The 18,622-nt window shown below is 46.3% G+C and overlaps 2 protein-coding genes across 9 annotated transcripts in view; both read left to right on the top strand.

The window, feature by feature from the left end:
- The window catches only part of LOC147007904 (integral membrane protein 2B-like), a 36,199-nt gene that overhangs the window by 8,017 nt on the left and 9,560 nt on the right, over positions 1-18,622 (top strand). The window lies entirely within an intron of this gene.
- LOC147007905 (uncharacterized) lies at positions 2,028-15,908 on the top strand. 4 transcript variants are annotated; one of them, XM_085866110.1, is made up of 10 exons: positions 2,028-2,171; positions 4,784-4,921; positions 5,030-5,218; positions 5,330-5,440; positions 6,003-6,161; positions 6,379-6,468; positions 8,369-8,493; positions 9,068-9,176; positions 12,761-12,868; positions 15,509-15,908. In XM_085866110.1, the coding sequence occupies exons 1-10, from the start codon at positions 2,133-2,135 to the stop codon at positions 15,551-15,553; spliced, it is 1,113 nt and encodes a 370-aa protein (XP_085722236.1). In that variant the 5' UTR covers positions 2,028-2,132; the 3' UTR covers positions 15,554-15,908. The 4 variants fall into 4 exon arrangements, with proteins under 4 accessions (XP_085722236.1, XP_085722235.1, XP_085722238.1 ...); XM_085866109.1 differs by having other exon boundaries at positions 12,761-12,924; XM_085866112.1 differs by lacking the exon at positions 5,030-5,218 and having other exon boundaries at positions 12,761-12,924.

Raw genomic sequence — 18,622 nt, 5'->3', positions numbered from 1 at the left:
GAGGAGAATGGGGGAAGAGACCGAATAGCTCGGGTCCGAGGCAAGGAAGACGGCGGTCAGCGACGAGCTCGCAGTGGAATCGCTCGTCGCGGGACCCAAGCAAGCCAGCAATTCCCCCCCCCCCCCTGCGCTGAGATAGTGCGAAAGGGGGCACTGTTCCCACCCCACTCCAAGCAGTGCCAACGAAACCCGCGAAGGAGCACGAAGTCGGGGCACCGCCGCGCCGCCACATTTGCGGCTCATCACAAAGACACGGGTAGGATCCACCCGGTCTCGCGGACCTGACCGCTTTTTCAGGTCCCGCACAAATATTGGCCCACAGGCCCCATCTGCCTCCTTGTCTTTGAGGGTGGCCCTTTTCTTTTACTTTTGAGTAAATGTGTTGTTGGCGCCGTCAGTAAAGTAAAACTGTGTAAGTGTTGCCGTGTGCACGCGTCGTCGGTTGTAGATCTGCATTGTTGTGTTTCTTTTGTTGCAATTACTGTAGGTGCATTCTGTTTAATTGTATATGTGTGCTCTCCGTGTGCCGCGGAATAAATGTGCATTATGTGGAACTGTTTTTCCCGTATCGCTTCGTCTTTTCTTTAATTGAATCTCCATCTTACTTCACGTAAAGGGTTGGTAGTGGGCTTAATACACCCGATAATTAATCGGAACCGTCGAGGCCGACGATAACACCGCTCGGTTATCCCGATAGTACGGAACGGGTCGCTTAAGTGGCCCGTGTCCAGAGTTGACCTGCGGCGAGGTGCGATCGCCCGGTTTACCCTCCGTGTGGGTACTTAGGTAGGTCGAGTTTGGCGAACAACCCTATCCCACGCGGGGGGCCGATTGGCACGATCGTGGTGAGGCCGAAAGGCCCACCCGTGACTAGCTCCCGGCGTTAGTCCGAGAGGGTCACGACAGAATTGTCCGTCCGGTGGGCGACGTGCCGCGATTCGAGTTACGTGGCCGTTCGCACGCCGGCGGGAGCAAATTTGCAACAATACATATATATACATATATATATATATATATATATATATATATATATATATATATATATATATATATATATATATATATATATATATATATATATATATATATATATATATATATATACGTGTGTGTGTGTTTGTGTGTGTGTGTGTGTGTGTGTGTGTGTGTGTGTGTGTGTGTGTTTGTGTGTGTGTGTGTGTGTGTGTGTGTGTTTGTGTGTGTGTGTGTGTGTGTGTGTGTGTGTGTGTGTGTGTGTGTGTGTGTGTGTGTGTGTGTGTGTTTGTGCGTGTAAACGACACGATTTTCCACGTTGCATTTATAACTGTTTGCAGCTCTGACAAGTCCCCAATAATTACAATCTTTCATCATCTCTCACTTGTTCTTCCTCATTCTCTCCCCCTTTCCTTCCTTCATCGTCCCCTCATCCGAGGTAAGCTGACTGCGTGTGATCAATTTTGAGCCATGTGCGTGCGTCAAGGTGCGAATGTTCATCAAGCGCATCCACCACACCTCGATCTCTCCGTCTCCATTTTATTTTCCGTGTCATCACTATAAGTATAAACACGTGGGGTGAGTTGCTGAGTCTGGGTTCGATTCCTGCTCCACTATAAGTATAAACACGTGGGGTAGGTTGCTGAGTCTGGGTTCGATTCCTGCTCCACTATAAGTATAAACACGTGGGGTGGGTTGCTGAGTCTGGGTTCGATTCCTGCTCCACTATAAGTATAAACACGTGGGGTGGGTTGCTGAGTCTGGGTTCGATTCCTGCTCCACTATAAGTATAAACACGTGGGGTAGGTTGCTGAGTGTGGGTTTGATTGCAGAACGACTTGGACCCTCCATCGGAACGTTTGGAGCGCGTGACGTCACCAAGCGATCCCCTTCCTTTTTTAAGCCACGCCCAGCCGCAAGCTTCACGTATTTCACAATAAAATAATTTTAACCACATTTAATATCACACAATATGAACTTTACAAATTGTTTTATACAAAAAAAATAATTGTACACACAATTTTTCACACGTAAAACAACAACAACAACAACAACATCAAAAGGAGAAGAAGAAGAACCACGTGTTTGAATCGAAGGAAGACGTTGAACGAGTCGAACGTGTGCGACTCCTCTTCAGTCCCTCCTCGTGTGGATGAACGATGTCCGAGGAGGTTACGGGGAACAAAGCGCGGAAAACGGTGAACAGGACTTATCACTTCTCGTAACAGGACGAAACACTTATGATTGTGCGGGGGGGGGGGTGAGGTCGGGCCGACGTGTCGGGATTAAAGGTCGTCGGGTGTTGCGTAGACTTGACAGGCCCAATGGCCTCCTGTGTTAAAGGTCCTTGTGTGTTGTGGAACTGTGAACACACGGGGGGGGGTGGGGTGGGGTGGGAGGGAGAGAGGAGTATCCCATGGTGGGGGAGATGTTTGAGGAGGGAGAGGAACTCTGTGACGAGTGGGAGTGAAGAAATGAGGATTATGTGACGTGGCCGAGGGAGTGATGGGAGGGGGAGAGAAGGAGGGGGGGGGTGATGTGTGATATGGATGAGTGAGGGGAGGAGGTGGCGTTGTGGAGACATGATGAGGGACGGACAGTGAGTGATGATTACTTTCGTACATTGCAACTCTTTAAGTCGTAAACATCTCAAGATGTCCACAACCTTCATCACCCATCATGGACCAAAGTGTATCAAAGTCTGTCCTCATTAAGAGGGTCTACAGGGGGTGGGGGGGGGGTTGACCCCACAAAATAAGTATTCTCTTTCTTCTCTGACACTGCAAACACGATTTCGATGAAACTTGACCACAACCTTCATCACCCATGATGTACTAAAGTTTATTCACGGGATTAAAAAAAATATCAGGGTCTGAGGGGTCGAGGGGGAGGGAGGAGGGTTGAGTGATTGTTGCTCCTGATCCAGGTGAGCCTCAGGATGTGTGGTCCTATTTTTGATACCGAGGGTCCGTAATTAAAACTTGTACTGTTGTCAAGGACAGTGACCAATTGTAAAGTGATAGGAGGAGGACCATGATGTGCCATTCTCATGACCTCCACCACCGAAGGTCAAGGAGATTATGTTTTCACCCCTTTCTGTCTGTCCGTCTGTCCGTCTGTCTGTCCGTCTGTGTGTGCGGGATATCTCAAAAAGTTGTGGACGGATTCGGATAAATTTTGTGGACAGGTTCGATGTGTGATGAGGAAGAACCCATAAGATTTTGGTGAAGATCCGGATCCGGATGTGGATGAGCGAGTTATTTGATTAACTTCGCATTCTGCGAAACGTTATGTATTGGTCGCTGTGTATTTATTTATTTATTTATTTATTTGTGAATATGAAACCGAATTGCATGAAATTTGGTGGGATGATGGGTTATTATCCAAGGAACATTTGATTAGATTTTGGGAGCAATCGGGTCAAAGGTCAAGGTCAAGGTCATGAAAAGGTCAAAATCGTCTTTTTACCATATCGCGGTCAATTTTTATCCAATTAGCATGAAACTAATGCCAAAATGTTCAGAATTTAATGCCCAATCTTGTGATATGCAATAATTGATAATTGCCCTTACTCGCGGTTGGGGGTCAAAGGTCAGGGGGGTCACGACCTTGCAGATGTGCGTATTTTTATCATAACGCAGTCAATTCTGATCCGATTCGTATGAAATCAGCACCAAAATGCTCCTTGTTCTGTTCCCCACACTCTTATGCCAAGAACAAAACAATAGCGGCGGCGAAGGTAGATGCTCTCTACGAGTGCCCGTTCTAGTTCTTGTTTCTTATAATGTGACCAGTTGTCATCAGATTGACTTGACACCGACACCCAAAAAGGTCAGGGAGTTCATCCAGAAATTGTACAATGTACGTGAATCAGTGTCAAACAGCAGGAAATTTAATGTTTTTAAGCCATCATAACACATATGAGATGGCAGATGTGGTATGGGATTAAATACCCTCACAATCAACGGTTTCTGGTGGGGGGGAGGGGGAAAAATGTAGCGTTGGCGAAGGTATGCGCTCTACTGAGTGCCCGTCCTAGTTTCTCACATGTTTTTATGTTGAACCATTAAAAAGTTCTTGTCGATTTTTATTTATTTATTTTCTCGTTCAAAGTACAATTTCAGTTAAATGGCCTCAAATATTTGAAAGTTTCATAAAACAGAAGTTTTTTTTTTTTAAATCAATTTGAAAAATTTGTACCTTTTTTTTGGACAAAATATCGGTCGGGAATCGGTGGACTCGGACTCTCCAAAATCGGTATCGGCATCGGACCCAAAAATCTGGCATTGGTAGGGCTCGAACAGCAGTGATAACAACAACTGTAAAGGCACTCGGTGGAGCGCACACCTCCGCCACACAATGCCTGATCCACAAGAACATAACGAGCCAACAACACATGTTTGAAATGTCATGCGATTGATCGTTGTTGGCCAATCTCTCAATGATGAAGAATCACTTAAAAAAAATTAAATAATTCTTGTATCCCGATCCGGATCTTCACCAAAAAATGAATCGATTCTTCCTTGTCGCACACCCAACGTGTACACGAAGTTTCATCCGAATCCGTGCACAACTTTCTCAGATATCCTGTTCACAGACAGACAGACAGACGGACGGGGATGAGAACATGACGTCCATGTCCCTTCGGGTGGTCGATGTAACAAGTTTCACTGCAATGACTAACGGTGATGAACAAGATGTTTGTTATGGAAATGCCGACGAACCTTGTGTCTGCACGGAACACCTGGATTGACTGAGATGTGGTGTGCGTGTGTGTGTGTGTGTGTGTGTGTGTGTGTGTGTGTGTTAGATTGGTGGCCGAGGAAGTACAGACCAAGCTGCTGACATGGATGATCGAACAATAGAACTTGAACAGCACAATCACAAGCTGCGTGAATTGCTGCTCAAGCAGGCGCAGGACCGCGCCCGAGAGAGCTTGGAGAGCCCGGTGAGTGCTGCCAACTACACACACAACAGTGAAGTAGTTGTCCACTACCAACACATACATCATGATAATTACCCTGTAACTGGGTTCCTTTGTTTTTGCGACCACAAGAGGGCACCCGAGGGAGCAGTCAGCATGACGCCGCCATGTTTATGCAGCAGCTGCTGGGAAACGCAACAGATCCCGGACCAAGCTGCCGACGTGGATCGGAGAAAGGATTTTAAACAGATCAATCACAAGATGCGTGAATGGTTGCTCAAGCAGTTGCAGGACCGGGTCCGACAGAGCCTTGAGAGCCCGGTGAGTGCTGCCAACTGCACACACAACAGCGAAGTAGTTGTCAACTGCTATCAACACATACATCATGATAATTACCCTGTGACCCGGTTCCTTTGTTTTTGCGACCACAAGAGGGCACCCGAGGGAGCAGTCAGCATGACACCATCTTTATGCAGCAACTGCAGGGAAACCCAAGAGGTCCTGAAATTATCCATGAACTTTGGCGAGGAACTTCATCACAATGTACGTCCATGCAACTTCTGGTGACTTTGTTTTTGCTTTTACAAGCTTCCAAGTGGGTAGGTAGACCACCGATTCTATTTATTTATTTATTAAGTGTGTCAGGGAAGGAGACTGCATCTGTTTCCGCCGTTGTAAGAATGATGCAGCACAAGGCAAGGGATCACCACGTCACTATATTCTTGTATGGTTTCCCAACCTCTTCACAATGCCACGATGGTCACTCTTCCATCCACTAGATCTTGTGGAGATGTTTTGTTCACTATTGCAGATTACACGTGGGACGAAGACCTAAAATGACGTTGCTGTCGTCCTTCGGGAATTGCAAGGACAAGAAGACTGGACTAATCGACACAGGACATGGGATTCGAACCTGGAACCACCAGATTTACATGCAACGATTCCAATTTTTTTTTTTTTAATTAATGGAAATCATGATGGACAATGATTTTCGGTCCAAGCAGACAAATAAAAGGGGTTGTGGATGGAAAGGGTGTGTTGCCTGTCGTGGGGAGCTATGTACCGCAGGCCTGTGCAGGTGTTGTTACCTTGTGCTTTCACACAGCTGAAGCGAGCCGAGCTGAATCTCCACGAAGAGCAGACTCTTCGAAAGGAAGATTTGGCGGAGAAAATGAGGCTCCTGTGCCATAACCTGGAATTGAAGTTTGAGCTGGAGTCGAGTCCCGTCAACAAGGATATCCCGCGTCAGCAGAAGCAGCTTGAGGTGTGCACGCCCAATGGTCTTGCAACGGTCTCGTACTTTTCATCACATGGTATTGATTCATTCAATGGAACTGTTCCTTCGGTGTTCAACTACTCAAAGTGCCGTTCGTCCATCTTTCTCACTCAATCCATCCCTTTGCTGTTGAACAAGCGGCAGGTTCCTTTGTTTTTTTTTTTTCTCACCTTGATATGTCATGCTTGTTGTTTTGCTCTAGTAGAACCGAATCCTGGAACTGGAGGCCGAGCTCGAGGAAGAACGCGATAATGTTCAAATGCTCACTGAAAACGCCGAGAGAAGGAAAGAACAGGTGAGGAACTTCAGTTTAATTATTAAATATTTTCTTATTTTACACTCAGCGAGTCACCTGAGGGAACGGGAGATCACATGCTTGCCCAGAGGGGCCATGGGGACCGGAGTGATGGGGACCGGAGTGATGGGGGACAGGGAAACCAGAATGTCAGGATCCAGAACGTCAAATAAATCATTTTTACACATTTAACAAAATGTACTTCGTGGACAAACGCAGTGAGGTTACATGGTGTTATGAGGCACGACACTGGCTGTGGGACAACACTCGGATGGGAAGGTGATGAATGAATCGGACGATGAGAGTGAAGAGGGAAGGAATCATCGCAACCTGAAACAATACGGGGGGAGGGTGGAAAAGATCACGGGATGGGACTGATGATGACCCGTCAACTCAGAGCCCGAGAGGGAAGGATTTGGGGTCTTTTGGTGGACCCCGTTGGCAGGTGGGTTCTCGGTTATCCTGCCAGGCCGTATAATGATGAATTGTTATTTGTATTAAATTGTATGTCTGCTGGTGAACCGGCTGTGCAGAGAGCTCCTGCAAGAGAAAGGTGAGTGGCAGAACCTGCACCGTAACAAGATGTCATTGCAGCAACAGGTGAGGGCCTCGATCCCTCCGTGTGTGTGTGTGTGTGTTTTTTGTGTGCATGTTGGGCCTCGGGGAGACAGCAGCTCACTCATGCGCAGTATGATAATGTAGCGTGGTAGTTTAATTTTTTTTTTTGTTGTATACACAGTCGAAGCTCGTGGAAGAGATGGCAGTGCACTGAGCAGATCAAGACGTAACCGCCAAAACCAGGAAAAAGCAAGCATGGGGTGGACAACATGGATACAGAAGGAAACACCAAGGAGGGAAAACTGGAAATTTGGAAGGAGGAGGGATTTGTGTGGGGTTCACGAGGGTAGTGTTCTCGTCGGCCTTTCCAAACTGTTGTAGTTCTGAAGGTAGAAATTCCTCGACGTTCGGCAGCACAAACATGAGATGTAATGATAAAAATATATTTATATATATATAGTTTTTGGCCCTCTCTATCAATTTTATCAATTAGGCCTGTGTTCACCTTTTGACCTTAAAAATAATTGGTGCTTGAATTCATGAACCTGATGTGCAAATCCTGTTCGAATTTCAAGTCAATGGGATGAAAATTGACAATTTTAGAAACTCAGCCTTTGTGGACATTTTCGCCGATGTTCGCCTCAAAAATCGTTGGTGCTCGAACTCAATAAGCTGATTTGCAAATGGTCTTCGAATATTAAATCAATCGGATGAAAATTGACAATTCGAGAAACAGTTTTAGAAATTCGGCCTATGTTGACCTTTTTGCCTGTGTTGACCTAAAAATTAATAGGTGGTTGAATTCAGTGACCTGATTTATAAATCCTCTTCAAATTTCAAGTCAATCAGATAAAAAAAATTTGACGGTTTTAGAAATTTGGCCGACGTTGACCTTTTGGCCTCTGATGACCTTTTAACCGACGTTGACCTCAAAAATAATGGTTGAATTCATTGACCCGATGTGCAAATGGTCTTCGAATTTGAAGTCGATCGAATGAAAATTGAGGATTTGAGAAATCTGAGAAAGTTGTTGACCTTTGGCCTAATAATGACCTTTTGACTTAATAAACAAATAAATAAATAAAAATATGATTATTTATTTACAAATACAGTACGGCGATAACCACAGAGTGGGAAATTCAAAAGCACAACCAACCCGAGGTTTGTTTGAAAGGACGTGCCTCATGAGGTCCAACGCTCCGGTCACAGAGTTGTCCTCATGAGGTCCTGTGTGCTCATATTGAGGGGACGGTGGAGGGCGCGGGGGAAACTTTGATTGTGCCTCAGCAAATCCTCCGACGTGTTGTTTCGTTTGCCTCCCTCCGCCGATACGGACCTGCAGATCAAGAAGATGCGCGAACTGGTGGCGGGGATCGAGGACTCTCGGAGACCCAGCTTTGAGGACTCCCTCGCCCGGCTCCAAGGACGGACCGACAAACTCGAGCTCCGATTGAAAGCCGATGATGGGTATGTTCGGCGCGTGAATGCGACTTGAAAACAAACCTGGAAACCTCACCTGTGTGGGAGACAGGTAAATGTGGCGGAACTGCCGGGTCTCTCGAGGGGTTCCCCATTTATTTCGCACAAAGATGTGTTGGAACACGAACTGTCAAACACAAACAGGACTTGTTTCGGTGTCCTTTACGATAATTCATGGACCGGTGTTTGTGGGTTTGTTTGTTGGGATATCCTCCTGCAGTTCTAGCCCAGTTACATCCAGACTCGATATAGAGGATCAGCATGACCCCAATTAATGTATCGGGGTGTTTTATCTTTGCTGGTGGTCTTGTGGGGGGGGGGGATGATGGAGCGATGCAAATTCTCCATGTAAATGTGTATCGTGTTCCACCCCCTCCAGGTGGGGAAGGCTATTGCAAGTCTCCACCATTTTCAGTGCAGTATCCTTGTCCCCACGTTTTCCATTGTCGTGAGGTGTTTTGAATTATCATGAACAATAGGTATGATAATAGGTATGAATTATAATGACATTTTGATGAATAATAACAAAGTCAAAGCATCGTGTCCATGTTTCCATGCGCAGCGAACAAGAGAAGCTGCGAGCAACGAACCGCCGCCTCGCCAAGCAGGTGGAGCAACTTTCAAAACAGATTGTTAGTGAACGTCAGGAGGCGGACAAGCAGAAGGTAAAGGTAAGCACAGTGTCATCTGTTGCTCCTGCGGACAAACTTACAGCAGGTTCATTGCTGGATGGACAGGCCTCCAGTGGTAGGATTTATAGTGTGAACAGCAGGTGTGTGCACGAGGTGATGCCCTCCATACACAGGTAAATTTGTCTTCCTTGTGGACCTCACAGTGGTCCAACCTCCACCTCTCCTCACAGAGCTCTTCCTTAACAGTGTGGACCTCAAACATCTGGGACCTTCACTCAAACCTGACAGATCTTACCATCCAGGTTGCCACTGACAAACCACACATGATCTGCTGAACAGAAACTTTCCTCCTTCAAGACGTCTCTGACTCCCGAGTATCTCTCCTCTGGTATGACAGACCTGAGCCTCGTCCTCGTGGTGGCGTTGCACTCTTCATCAAAAACTCCACTCCTCACTCACCATGCACTGCCCTCACTCCCCCCACACCCACAGGTATACCTCTGACTACCGCTTCCCCTCCCCTACCACTTCTTGTTTACATGTGTGCTGTACCGTCCACCGAACAGCGATGACTCCATTTACATCTCGCTCGCCGAAAACATGGACCAACTTCGATCCACTCGTCCAAACTCTCTCTTCCTCATATGTGGTGACTTCAACTGTCATCATGCCAGTTGGTTGAGTGTGGGTACCTCTCTCACCTGCCATGGCACTTCAGCAAAGGACTTCTGCGACTCATTGGGACTGACTCAATCTGTCAACTTCCCGACCCGGATCTCAACCAACGGTACTCCATCTCTTCTGGATTTGATTTTGACCAATTTCCCTGAAAATATCTGCTGTTCTTCCTCTGATCCAATTGGTTCATCTGACCATGTGCTTGTTAAAGCGGTCATCTCTCTGGCTGTTATTGGAGAACCACCTCAGGGCTGACGAGTCTGGAACTTCACTCAGGCTGACTGGCAGGGACTTCAAGCAGCCATCAAACTTCGAGACTGGTCTCCTATCTCTCCTTCCTCTGACATCAACTAATCCTGGGAATTCTTTCAAAGAAACTTGCTCTCTCTCTCTCTCTCTCTCTCTCTCTCTCTCTCTCTCTCTCTCTCTCTCTCTCTCTCTCTCTCTCTCTCTCTCTCTCTCTCTCTCTCTCATGCACAGATTTATCCCATCTCATCGTCAGTTGTCCTACCCTTCCTCCCACCCATGGGTAGACTGAAGCTTGTGGTGAAGCAGTTGTCATGAAACAACTTGCCTTCGCCTCATTGAAGGCAAATCCTACTGAAGGTAATCTCAGTTCCTTCCACAAAGGTCGGAACAAGTGTGTATCTACCCTCAGGAAAGCCAGAAAACAACATCTTTCTAATCTCAAGTCTGAACTCTCAAACCTGTCTCCCTCCTCCAAATTCTGGTGGCGTCTCGTTAAGTCTGTATCTGATGTATGTTCCTCCTCCATCTCCTCCTTGACCTCAAATGGCCGCACAGCTGACATTGCACACAAAAAGACTGAATGCCTAAACTCCATGTATGCTTCTAAATCTTGTGTCCAAAACCCATCGCTTTCTGTACACACCTTACCCAGTCACACCCAACTGTTTCTGGACTCTGTGTCCTTTTCTCCTGAGAAGGTGGAGAGCTTGCTGTCAAACCTCGACTCAGATTCTGAAACGGGTCCAGACGGCATCAGCCCACGTGTCCTAAAAACCTGCTCCTCTGCTCTTTCTCACCCTCTCTCTGTTCTGTTCACCCTCTCATTTGCTCAAGTTCATCTGCCATCTGCTTGGAAATCAGCAAACATCACTGCCTTGAATAAAAAAGGTGTGAAAACAGATCCCTGCAACTCCAGACCAATCAGTCTTCTACCAATCATCAGCGAGGTTATGGAATCCATCATCACCTCCGATCAAATCCTTCCTCTTCTCCAATGGTTTGATTTACGACCATCAATTTGGGTTTCGACCAGGTCGCTCAAGCCTGGATGTGATACTTCTTTCCAAATAATGGATGGAGGTCCGAAATGCCAAACATGAGATCAGAGCCATAGCCCTGGACATATCCTTTCGATACGGGCCGACACCACGCCCTGATCACCAAACTCTCTTCTTGTGGTCTCCAAGGACATCTCCACTCATGGCTCGCAGACTTCCCCTCCTGTCGCAGTCAACGCGTGGCTCTTCATGGAATTCTCTCACCTCTTCCTGTCCAGGCTGGAGTTCCTCAAGACTGCGTTCTTGGCCCTGTGCTTTTTCTGGTTTTCATCAATGAATCATTCCCTGGAAAATCGTCTTCATCTCTTTGCTGATGACTCCACCCTCTGCACCATCTGTCATCCCTCTGATCGACAAGGAGCAGCCCATTCACTCTCTGTAGACCTGGATAAAATCACAAGCTGGTCCAACACGTGGAACATGTCTCTCAATCCTGACAAATCTCACATCCTCACCATGTCTCACCGAAAGGACCGTCTGGAACCCCCCCGCCCCCCTCATCTACTTTATCAACAATCCTCTTGTAGAAGTCCTTTCCTTCAAGCTTTTGGGTCTCACTATCTACCATGACCTTTCCTGGGAAAGCCACATCTCCAAGCTGGCCCCCAAAGCCAATCGGCGACTGCGCATCCTCCGTCGTGCAAAGTCCTTCCTTCACACCTGAGCACCTGAGCTTCTAACCATCTACAAAGCTTTCATCTGCGGTCTGATGGAGTCCTGCTTTCCCTCTGGGGTTGTGATCCTGCCTCACACCTTGCTCGACTCCACGCTGTTGAAACCAAGGCTTTTAGGATCATTGGTATCTCCCGCGGTGAAGCTGAGTCTTTGGGTCTCTTACTCTCTCACCGGAGGCAGGTCAGTGGTCTTTCTGTCTTCTCCTGTCTCCTCTCCGGCCTTGCGCCCCCTGCTCTGTCTTTGATCTGTCCCCCCCTATATTTCCTCAGGGTACTCAGGGTCTGCCAAAAACCTCCTTCTGGTGAAACTGCCAAAATCAAGAATCACTGCTCACCTTCACTCTTTCATTCCTCTTTTTTTCCCGTCCCTGGAACAAACTCCCAAGCTGTGTGGGTTATGAGGAGGTAGGAAATGGGTGGGATGGGTGGGAAAGTAGGTTATGAGGAGGTAGGAGTTGCTGAAGTTGGTAACGGCATGTGGAGGAGTTCATCTATTTTGATGAGGTCATGAAGAAATAATATGTAATGACGTCATAATACCGTCTTGTTTCGAAGAACAGAGAGTTGGGGGATGGAGGGGGGGCAGAGAGTTGGGAGAGGGGGTTGAGGCTTTGGCAGGTGGCGGAAGGGTGTGGTTGAGGGCTTGGGGTTGGAATGGGGGTTTATTTAATCAAGTAACTATTCTTTGTGTAACATTGTGAAAGTTACCATTTTGCATGACACGAAATTTCTGTGGGTACCTGCAAGTTATAACAATGTCGTTCTTGAGTATCTCAATATTGTGAGGAACAGTGCAGGAAGGACGTCATCTCACTCCAGGCAAAGGTTTCACTCTTGAGAAACGTCACACCTTGGTTTAGGAATAGTATCTTGTTTCTCCACATTTGATTGTTCGTGTCTCTCCATGACACCTGAGGCTGATCGTTAATGGTCGGGGTTGTGGGGGCTGTTTATCTTTGTGCAGATGAACCTCAAGTTGAACATGACCAAGCAACAACTGGTAGATTCTGAGCTGGACTTTGATTGCTTGGACATGCAGCTTCAAGATGTTGAAAGAAAACTGGAGGCGCAGGTGCACACCAACGCTTTTTTGCAGACTGCATTATCAGATGCTCAGAATGAACTTTGGTGAGTCGAGAGGAAGAGGGGGGGTGAGGGGGGTGAGGGTGGGGGTGCGGTGGTGGAGAGAGTCATACGAGTCGAGTCGAGTCGAGCAAGGGTTGGACCACTCGCACGGTTGGACTATTTGGTTGTGGTTAAAGGAGTCGCTTGACACTGCTCCGAATGGCTTCCTGCAACGGACGCTCTTTCGCGACACCTTGATCCCACATGCTGTTTTGGAGGGAGCGAGAGGCTTTACAATGATCCCGTGCCCTCGCAGCAAAAATTGGGGGTTGAGCAATCGGTCCCCGCACGTGCGTCCGTGCGATGTACGTACCTGTCTGTGCATTGTTATTCCCTTTTCTCTGCAAACACTTGTCGGATTGACAGGAAATTATCGCCATCGGAGCGAGTACTCATGAAGAAGGTTGTAATTATAATTATGAGGTCATAGGTCACGTGATGTGGCAGCCATGTTGAAAAAAAAAAGGAGAAACGTTGGATCTCTGCATCTCCGAAACCGCTCCGTGGAAAAAATTGAAACTTGGCACCTGTCAAGTACTCCGCACGGGGGAATAAGGTGATTTTTTATGATGTCATAGGTGTGTTCGTTAATGATGTTCTTCGACAAGTTTGAACATTTTTGAGGGTCATCTAAGGATAAATTGGTCCACAGGGAAAAAAAAAATTGATGGTCATTGGTCACGCGGTTCGGAAGCCATCTTGTTTTAAAAACAAAAAAATCTTAATCTCTGAAACGGCTGAACAGATCGAGGAGAAACTTCACACACATGTTCTTCAAGCCTCCGTGATACCAGGGTGTTCACGAGTATTTGATCGGTCACGTGGTCTTGACAGCCATATTGGATTGAGAGGAAAACTTTTTAAAAAATTCTTTCTCTTGAACCGCTTCATCGATCGAAGTGAAACTTGACGATTATGGTGTAGTCGTGAAGTGGAACACACGTTTTAAATTTCACCTTGATCGGATACAAGGTCTGGCAGTCAGAATTGTTTAATTGTTTTGATCGGGATGGTTTATTTATTTATTTATTTATTTATTTATTTATTTATTTGAGTTTGAGGGTCGAGGAGTCGCAGCTGAAATGTGAATCCGATCCACGTTCCTCCTGATGACTTCATCTTTGTTTTTTCCTTGTTCGGGTTCCTTCTGATTACTCCATTGTAGGACTCGTACCGATTTGGTCTTCCATTTGATTAAAAAAAAAAAATTTTCATCTCATCCTGAATTTTATTGAATAAAGAGGACGTAGTGGTAACCGCTCATCACTGCCAGCAGTTATGAAGTGGCAGTTCTAATGTGAAGAGTGTACATAAAAAACCGTTCAACGGAGGAAGTTTAAACTTAACCACATGTCACATGACCATTTGATACAGCACACATTTAGTGTACATCAAAAACCGTTCAACGGAGGAAGTTTAAACTTCACCGTATGTCACATGACCATTTGATACAGCACACATTTAGTGTACATCAAAAACCGTTCAACGGAGAAAATTTAAACTTCACCACATGTCACATGACCATTTGAGACAGCACACATTTAGTGTACATCAAAAACCGTTCAACGGAGGAAGTTTAAACTTCACCACATGTCACATGGCCATTTGATACAGCACACATTTAGTGTACATCAAAAACCGTTCAACGGAGGAAGTTTAAACTTCACCACATGTCACATGACCATTTGATACAGCACACATTACTTGGATAACGTCCTCCCCCTCAGACCTTACACGGTGAATTAAACAAATCCTCATGCCGAGAGACGACGTCACTTCCTCGTGTTAGAAATTTGAATCGTTGTCATGGTTTCAGCCTTCATTGTGCTCGACTGGTGAAAAAAAGTGAAGAAGAAGAAGGACAATTTTTTGTCTGAACGATCCGTCGATTTGTAGTTTAGCGATCGATTGTGGCGTCTTTATCAGCCTTGGTAGTTGTGAAAACACCCGAGAACATGAATAAAAGCTCCTTTGTAAAGGCTGATGAATGTACCCAGTGGCAGAGACTTTTCAAAGTGTAATTTGTCCACATTTACATCAGACGTGTAGATCGATTTAATTACAAATTTACCGCCAGAAGAGTTTCCTCGCACCAAGCGCTTCTCAAGAGTGCGCGGGGAACGTATTCTGTGAATACTATGTGGTTTTTATACGTTGGGAAGGGAGGGGCAGACGAACAGGGAAGGGAGATGGCTGAACAATCAAAATGGGGACGAGGGAAAACAGCCCGACAACGATGTACGGAGGAGACACCACGACACAAGGAGGGGATCTGCAGGGCGTGGGTGGGAGCACAGGTGTCAGCAGTCAACAGGTGCAGTAAAGGTCGGTCTTGTAATTGGAGGAGATCACGAGGTGGCGGCAAGCCCGGCCGACCCGAAACCCCGCAGGGAAGACCTCAAGACGACAGACTCGGAATAGGCGGTTTCACAGGCGGAAGAGATGGGAATTAAATAAATATGCCGAGGTACAGTCGAGCGAAGCCTTTTCGCAAATGAACAATCGCTGGAGTTCTTGTCATGTTTCGTATCTGTTGCTGTTTGTTGTTCTCATCACGTGACCGGATGATTTTGTGTCCGTGTTGCAGTCGACAACCGATGCCCTCCTTGGATTTCCCGCCAACCGAGGATGAGGATGAAGATGACCAATCGGTGAAAGCCTAGAGTCAGCTTGAGCCGAATGAGCTGCTCATTGCTCATGTGGGGAGCCTCATCTGAGCACCTGTTGGTGTGGAATCGAACTGTGGCCTCAGGACAGGTGTGGTTGTGGGAACGGGAGGAAGAAGAGGAAGAGGTTCATGCTTTGTTGGTGTTTCTACTTTTTATCGATTTACCTTTGTGTTTGTTTATCAAAAGGTCCAGGTGGAGCCTTTGGTCTGAAATCAAGTGCGAGCAAGAAAGCTCGTGCCTCGGGTGTTTCACGTCCCGTTTTCTGTTGTAGAATTTCTAATGTAAATCCTGTTACTCAAAATAAAACTTCAATCTTAATACACTGTCCACAACGAGAGTACATTTCATCAGAGAACCTTTATTTTAATATGGTACCACGGAGTCCAAAGCACCGAGATGGTAAACATCCGCAATGATTTGCCACTTAGCCAAGATTACATTTCCTGGCATTTAGATGCTTTTTGTGGGAGTGGACGGGGCTGATAAGCATTAGGCAAAAGAACTCCAACTGCAATACGTGTCCACTCGGTCAAAAGTTGCAGCGTTATCAACCAGGTCACTTTGTTCCGTAGCAAGACATTTATCAACATTTAGGTCAAAAGACTCTTGGGTAAAGGGAAACATCACTGACAGCCAATTCGACTTATAGTATAAAAATTAAATTTATAAAGCACCAGCGACCATTATATTTGAAAGTACATTAATCTAACTATTTTTTTTCCTCCACACTCCATTTGTCTCGTAACCCTGTATGAGTGGTGTGATGCACTCAATAAACAGGGACGAAGACTCTGAAGTGTGAACAATAGGTTTAATCCAGGCACGGGCACAATCACAGCACAGCATCGGAACATGGGCCGGTCACATGACTCTGCTGAACCATCTCATCTCCTCTCCCCTGCCCCGTTTATTCATTTAATTTTTTTGCACATCAAGATGCTCAGGAGGCTTACAGACACGAGCTGATCTTCGAAGCCTTAGGCCTCGTGGAGATCTGTCCTTGCTTACGACTGCTGTGGGTTTCTCAGTAAGGGGTACAGGGTCGGGATGGAGTTCAGGTACATTGGCGGGTGATAACCTTTCATGAGGAAAGACCTCAGGTTCAAACGCAGGTGGTGTTAAAGCAGGAGTGGGTGACAAGGGCACTTGAGCCGCTTCAATGTTTGGCTCCCTATGACGTAACGTGAGTTGATGAACATGTTTACGCGTGCATCTACCATCACACAACTTCACAAGGAACATCACTTGACCGATGTTATCGACAATGATTCCGGATCATCACTTGGTTCCACATCTGGAGTTCACAACGTGCGCAGGATCGTTGATCTGGAAGTTGCGGTACACAGTCATTTGGGCGTGATAACGTTTGTGTTGATACTTGTTAATCTCCACTTTTGTCGTTACGTCCGGTGATGGACAAAACTAACGAATCGTTTTGTACTTTAGTTTTGTACCTTCACATTTATCGATTCCCCTTTTTGTGGGGACATCTTTACAGGGCATGACCATGGATAACCACCCAACATGGCCAATGTGTGATGATTGTGATCATTCCACATTGCTCTTGTGGCCACGAATACCCCTTCCCTCGAGCAGGGGTCAGTATACCACGTGCGCAAGGGGGAAATCACATCATATACCCACCACATCCTCATGGAAGGAGTGGGGGGGGGGGTGGACGAAAGCTTTGTGTGTGGTCAGGAGCTCAGGTGTGCCAAGCAAGGAGTTCACACAACGTAGGATGCCCAGTCGCGTGCTCCCACACCTGACCTCACCTGATGCCCAGTCGGCGACTGGATTTGGAGAACACACTTTCCCAGACAAAAAAAACCACAAACAAGCGAGAAATGACCGCACTGTGGTCGAAACCTGGGACGCAAAAAAACAAACCCAGCCGGTGAATAATCAGGAGAGACCGACAGGCCGAAAGTGTTCGGCCCACCAGAAAAACCAATATGGCGGCCATATAATTTCGGGTGGGTGTCATCGTGGGTGTTGCCAAGGGACAGATGTGGTTGTGGTCCGGCAGCTCTCTGATCAGTGGGTGCACATTCCAAAAATCGACCACCATTCCACCACCAAGAACCCAACAACTGCAACAAGCCGCAGGTAAAAAAATTTTTTCTCATAAATGTGCTTCAAACATCAGGAATCCTCTCCCCACGTGACCCGACGGCGAAGCTTTCTTTTGTTGGCTGAAAGTCAGACAGCTGGTTATGTTTTTGTCTCCTTGACGTTGCTGAGCTGCGATTGGCTCAGACGACTCAAACGTCATCGGTTCAGGTCACGGTGTCATCATCACTTTGATGAAGATAACAAACAAAAGGCACAATCCCAAGTTCTGGGTCGGGAAATTACTAGACTGTGAGAAAAAAACAAGAAGATATCAATCAATCAATCATCCGGTTTAATGAAATTTCATACAAATCCGATGTTACATCATTTGCAAAAGGTTTGCAAAAGGTCAATCACCCACAGGTCCACAATTATAAACCGATCACCATGAAACGTGACCAGGTTGTAAAGGTAGTCTCGACTGAGAAACCGATTGATTTTAAGGTCAAAGGTCATCTTGAGGTCAGATTTCTGAAATCGTCATTTTTCATCCGATTCACTTGATATTCGAACATGATTTACATATTGCGTCACTGAATTGGGAAACAACTATTTTTGAGGTCGAAAGGGTCAACTGAAGGTCAAACTTCTAAAATCGATTTCAATCTGAAAAATCATCAATTTTCATCCGATTGACCTGAGCTTTGATTGAGATTGTTAATTTCAATCTTCATGAAATGGACAATATGATGTATCCATGGCAACCTTCGTCGAGGGGGGGGGGGTGGGGGGGTAATTCTTGCAAGTATCGTGCTCTGCAAGACGTCTTTTCCTTGTTACTTACGAAATCTTTAGATTTCATAAGTATATTGATGACTTCCATCCTCTGTTTGTTTGTTTGTTTGTTGTGTGTTTGTTTGTGTGTTTGTTTGTGTGTGTGTGTTTGTTTGTAGGCACGATAACTCGAGAACGGAATA

The sequence above is a fragment of the Eptatretus burgeri genome, chromosome 23 (assembly GCF_056783735.1).
Source record: "Eptatretus burgeri isolate ZD-2024b chromosome 23, Ebu_testis_v1, whole genome shotgun sequence".
In the NCBI taxonomy this organism is placed as follows: Eukaryota; Metazoa; Chordata; class Myxini; order Myxiniformes; family Myxinidae; genus Eptatretus; species Eptatretus burgeri.
The sequence above is the reverse complement of the archived record's forward strand: the minus strand, read 5'-3'. Positions and strand labels throughout refer to the sequence as shown.

What these genes read in the sequence shown, in the direction of transcription:
- LOC147007905 (XM_085866109.1), top strand. Translation starts at nt 2,133, where the DNA reads ATGTCCGAGGAGGTTACGGGGAACAAAGCGCGGAAAACG. An exon ending in GGAACAAAGCGCGGAAAACG is followed by an intron (nt 2,172 to 4,783) that starts GTGAACAGGACT and finishes TGTGTGTGTTAG; the next exon opens with ATTGGTGGCCGAGGAAGTAC. An exon ending in GATGCTCAGAATGAACTTTG is followed by an intron (nt 12,925 to 15,508) that starts GTGAGTCGAGAG and finishes TCCGTGTTGCAG; the next exon opens with TCGACAACCGATGCCCTCCT.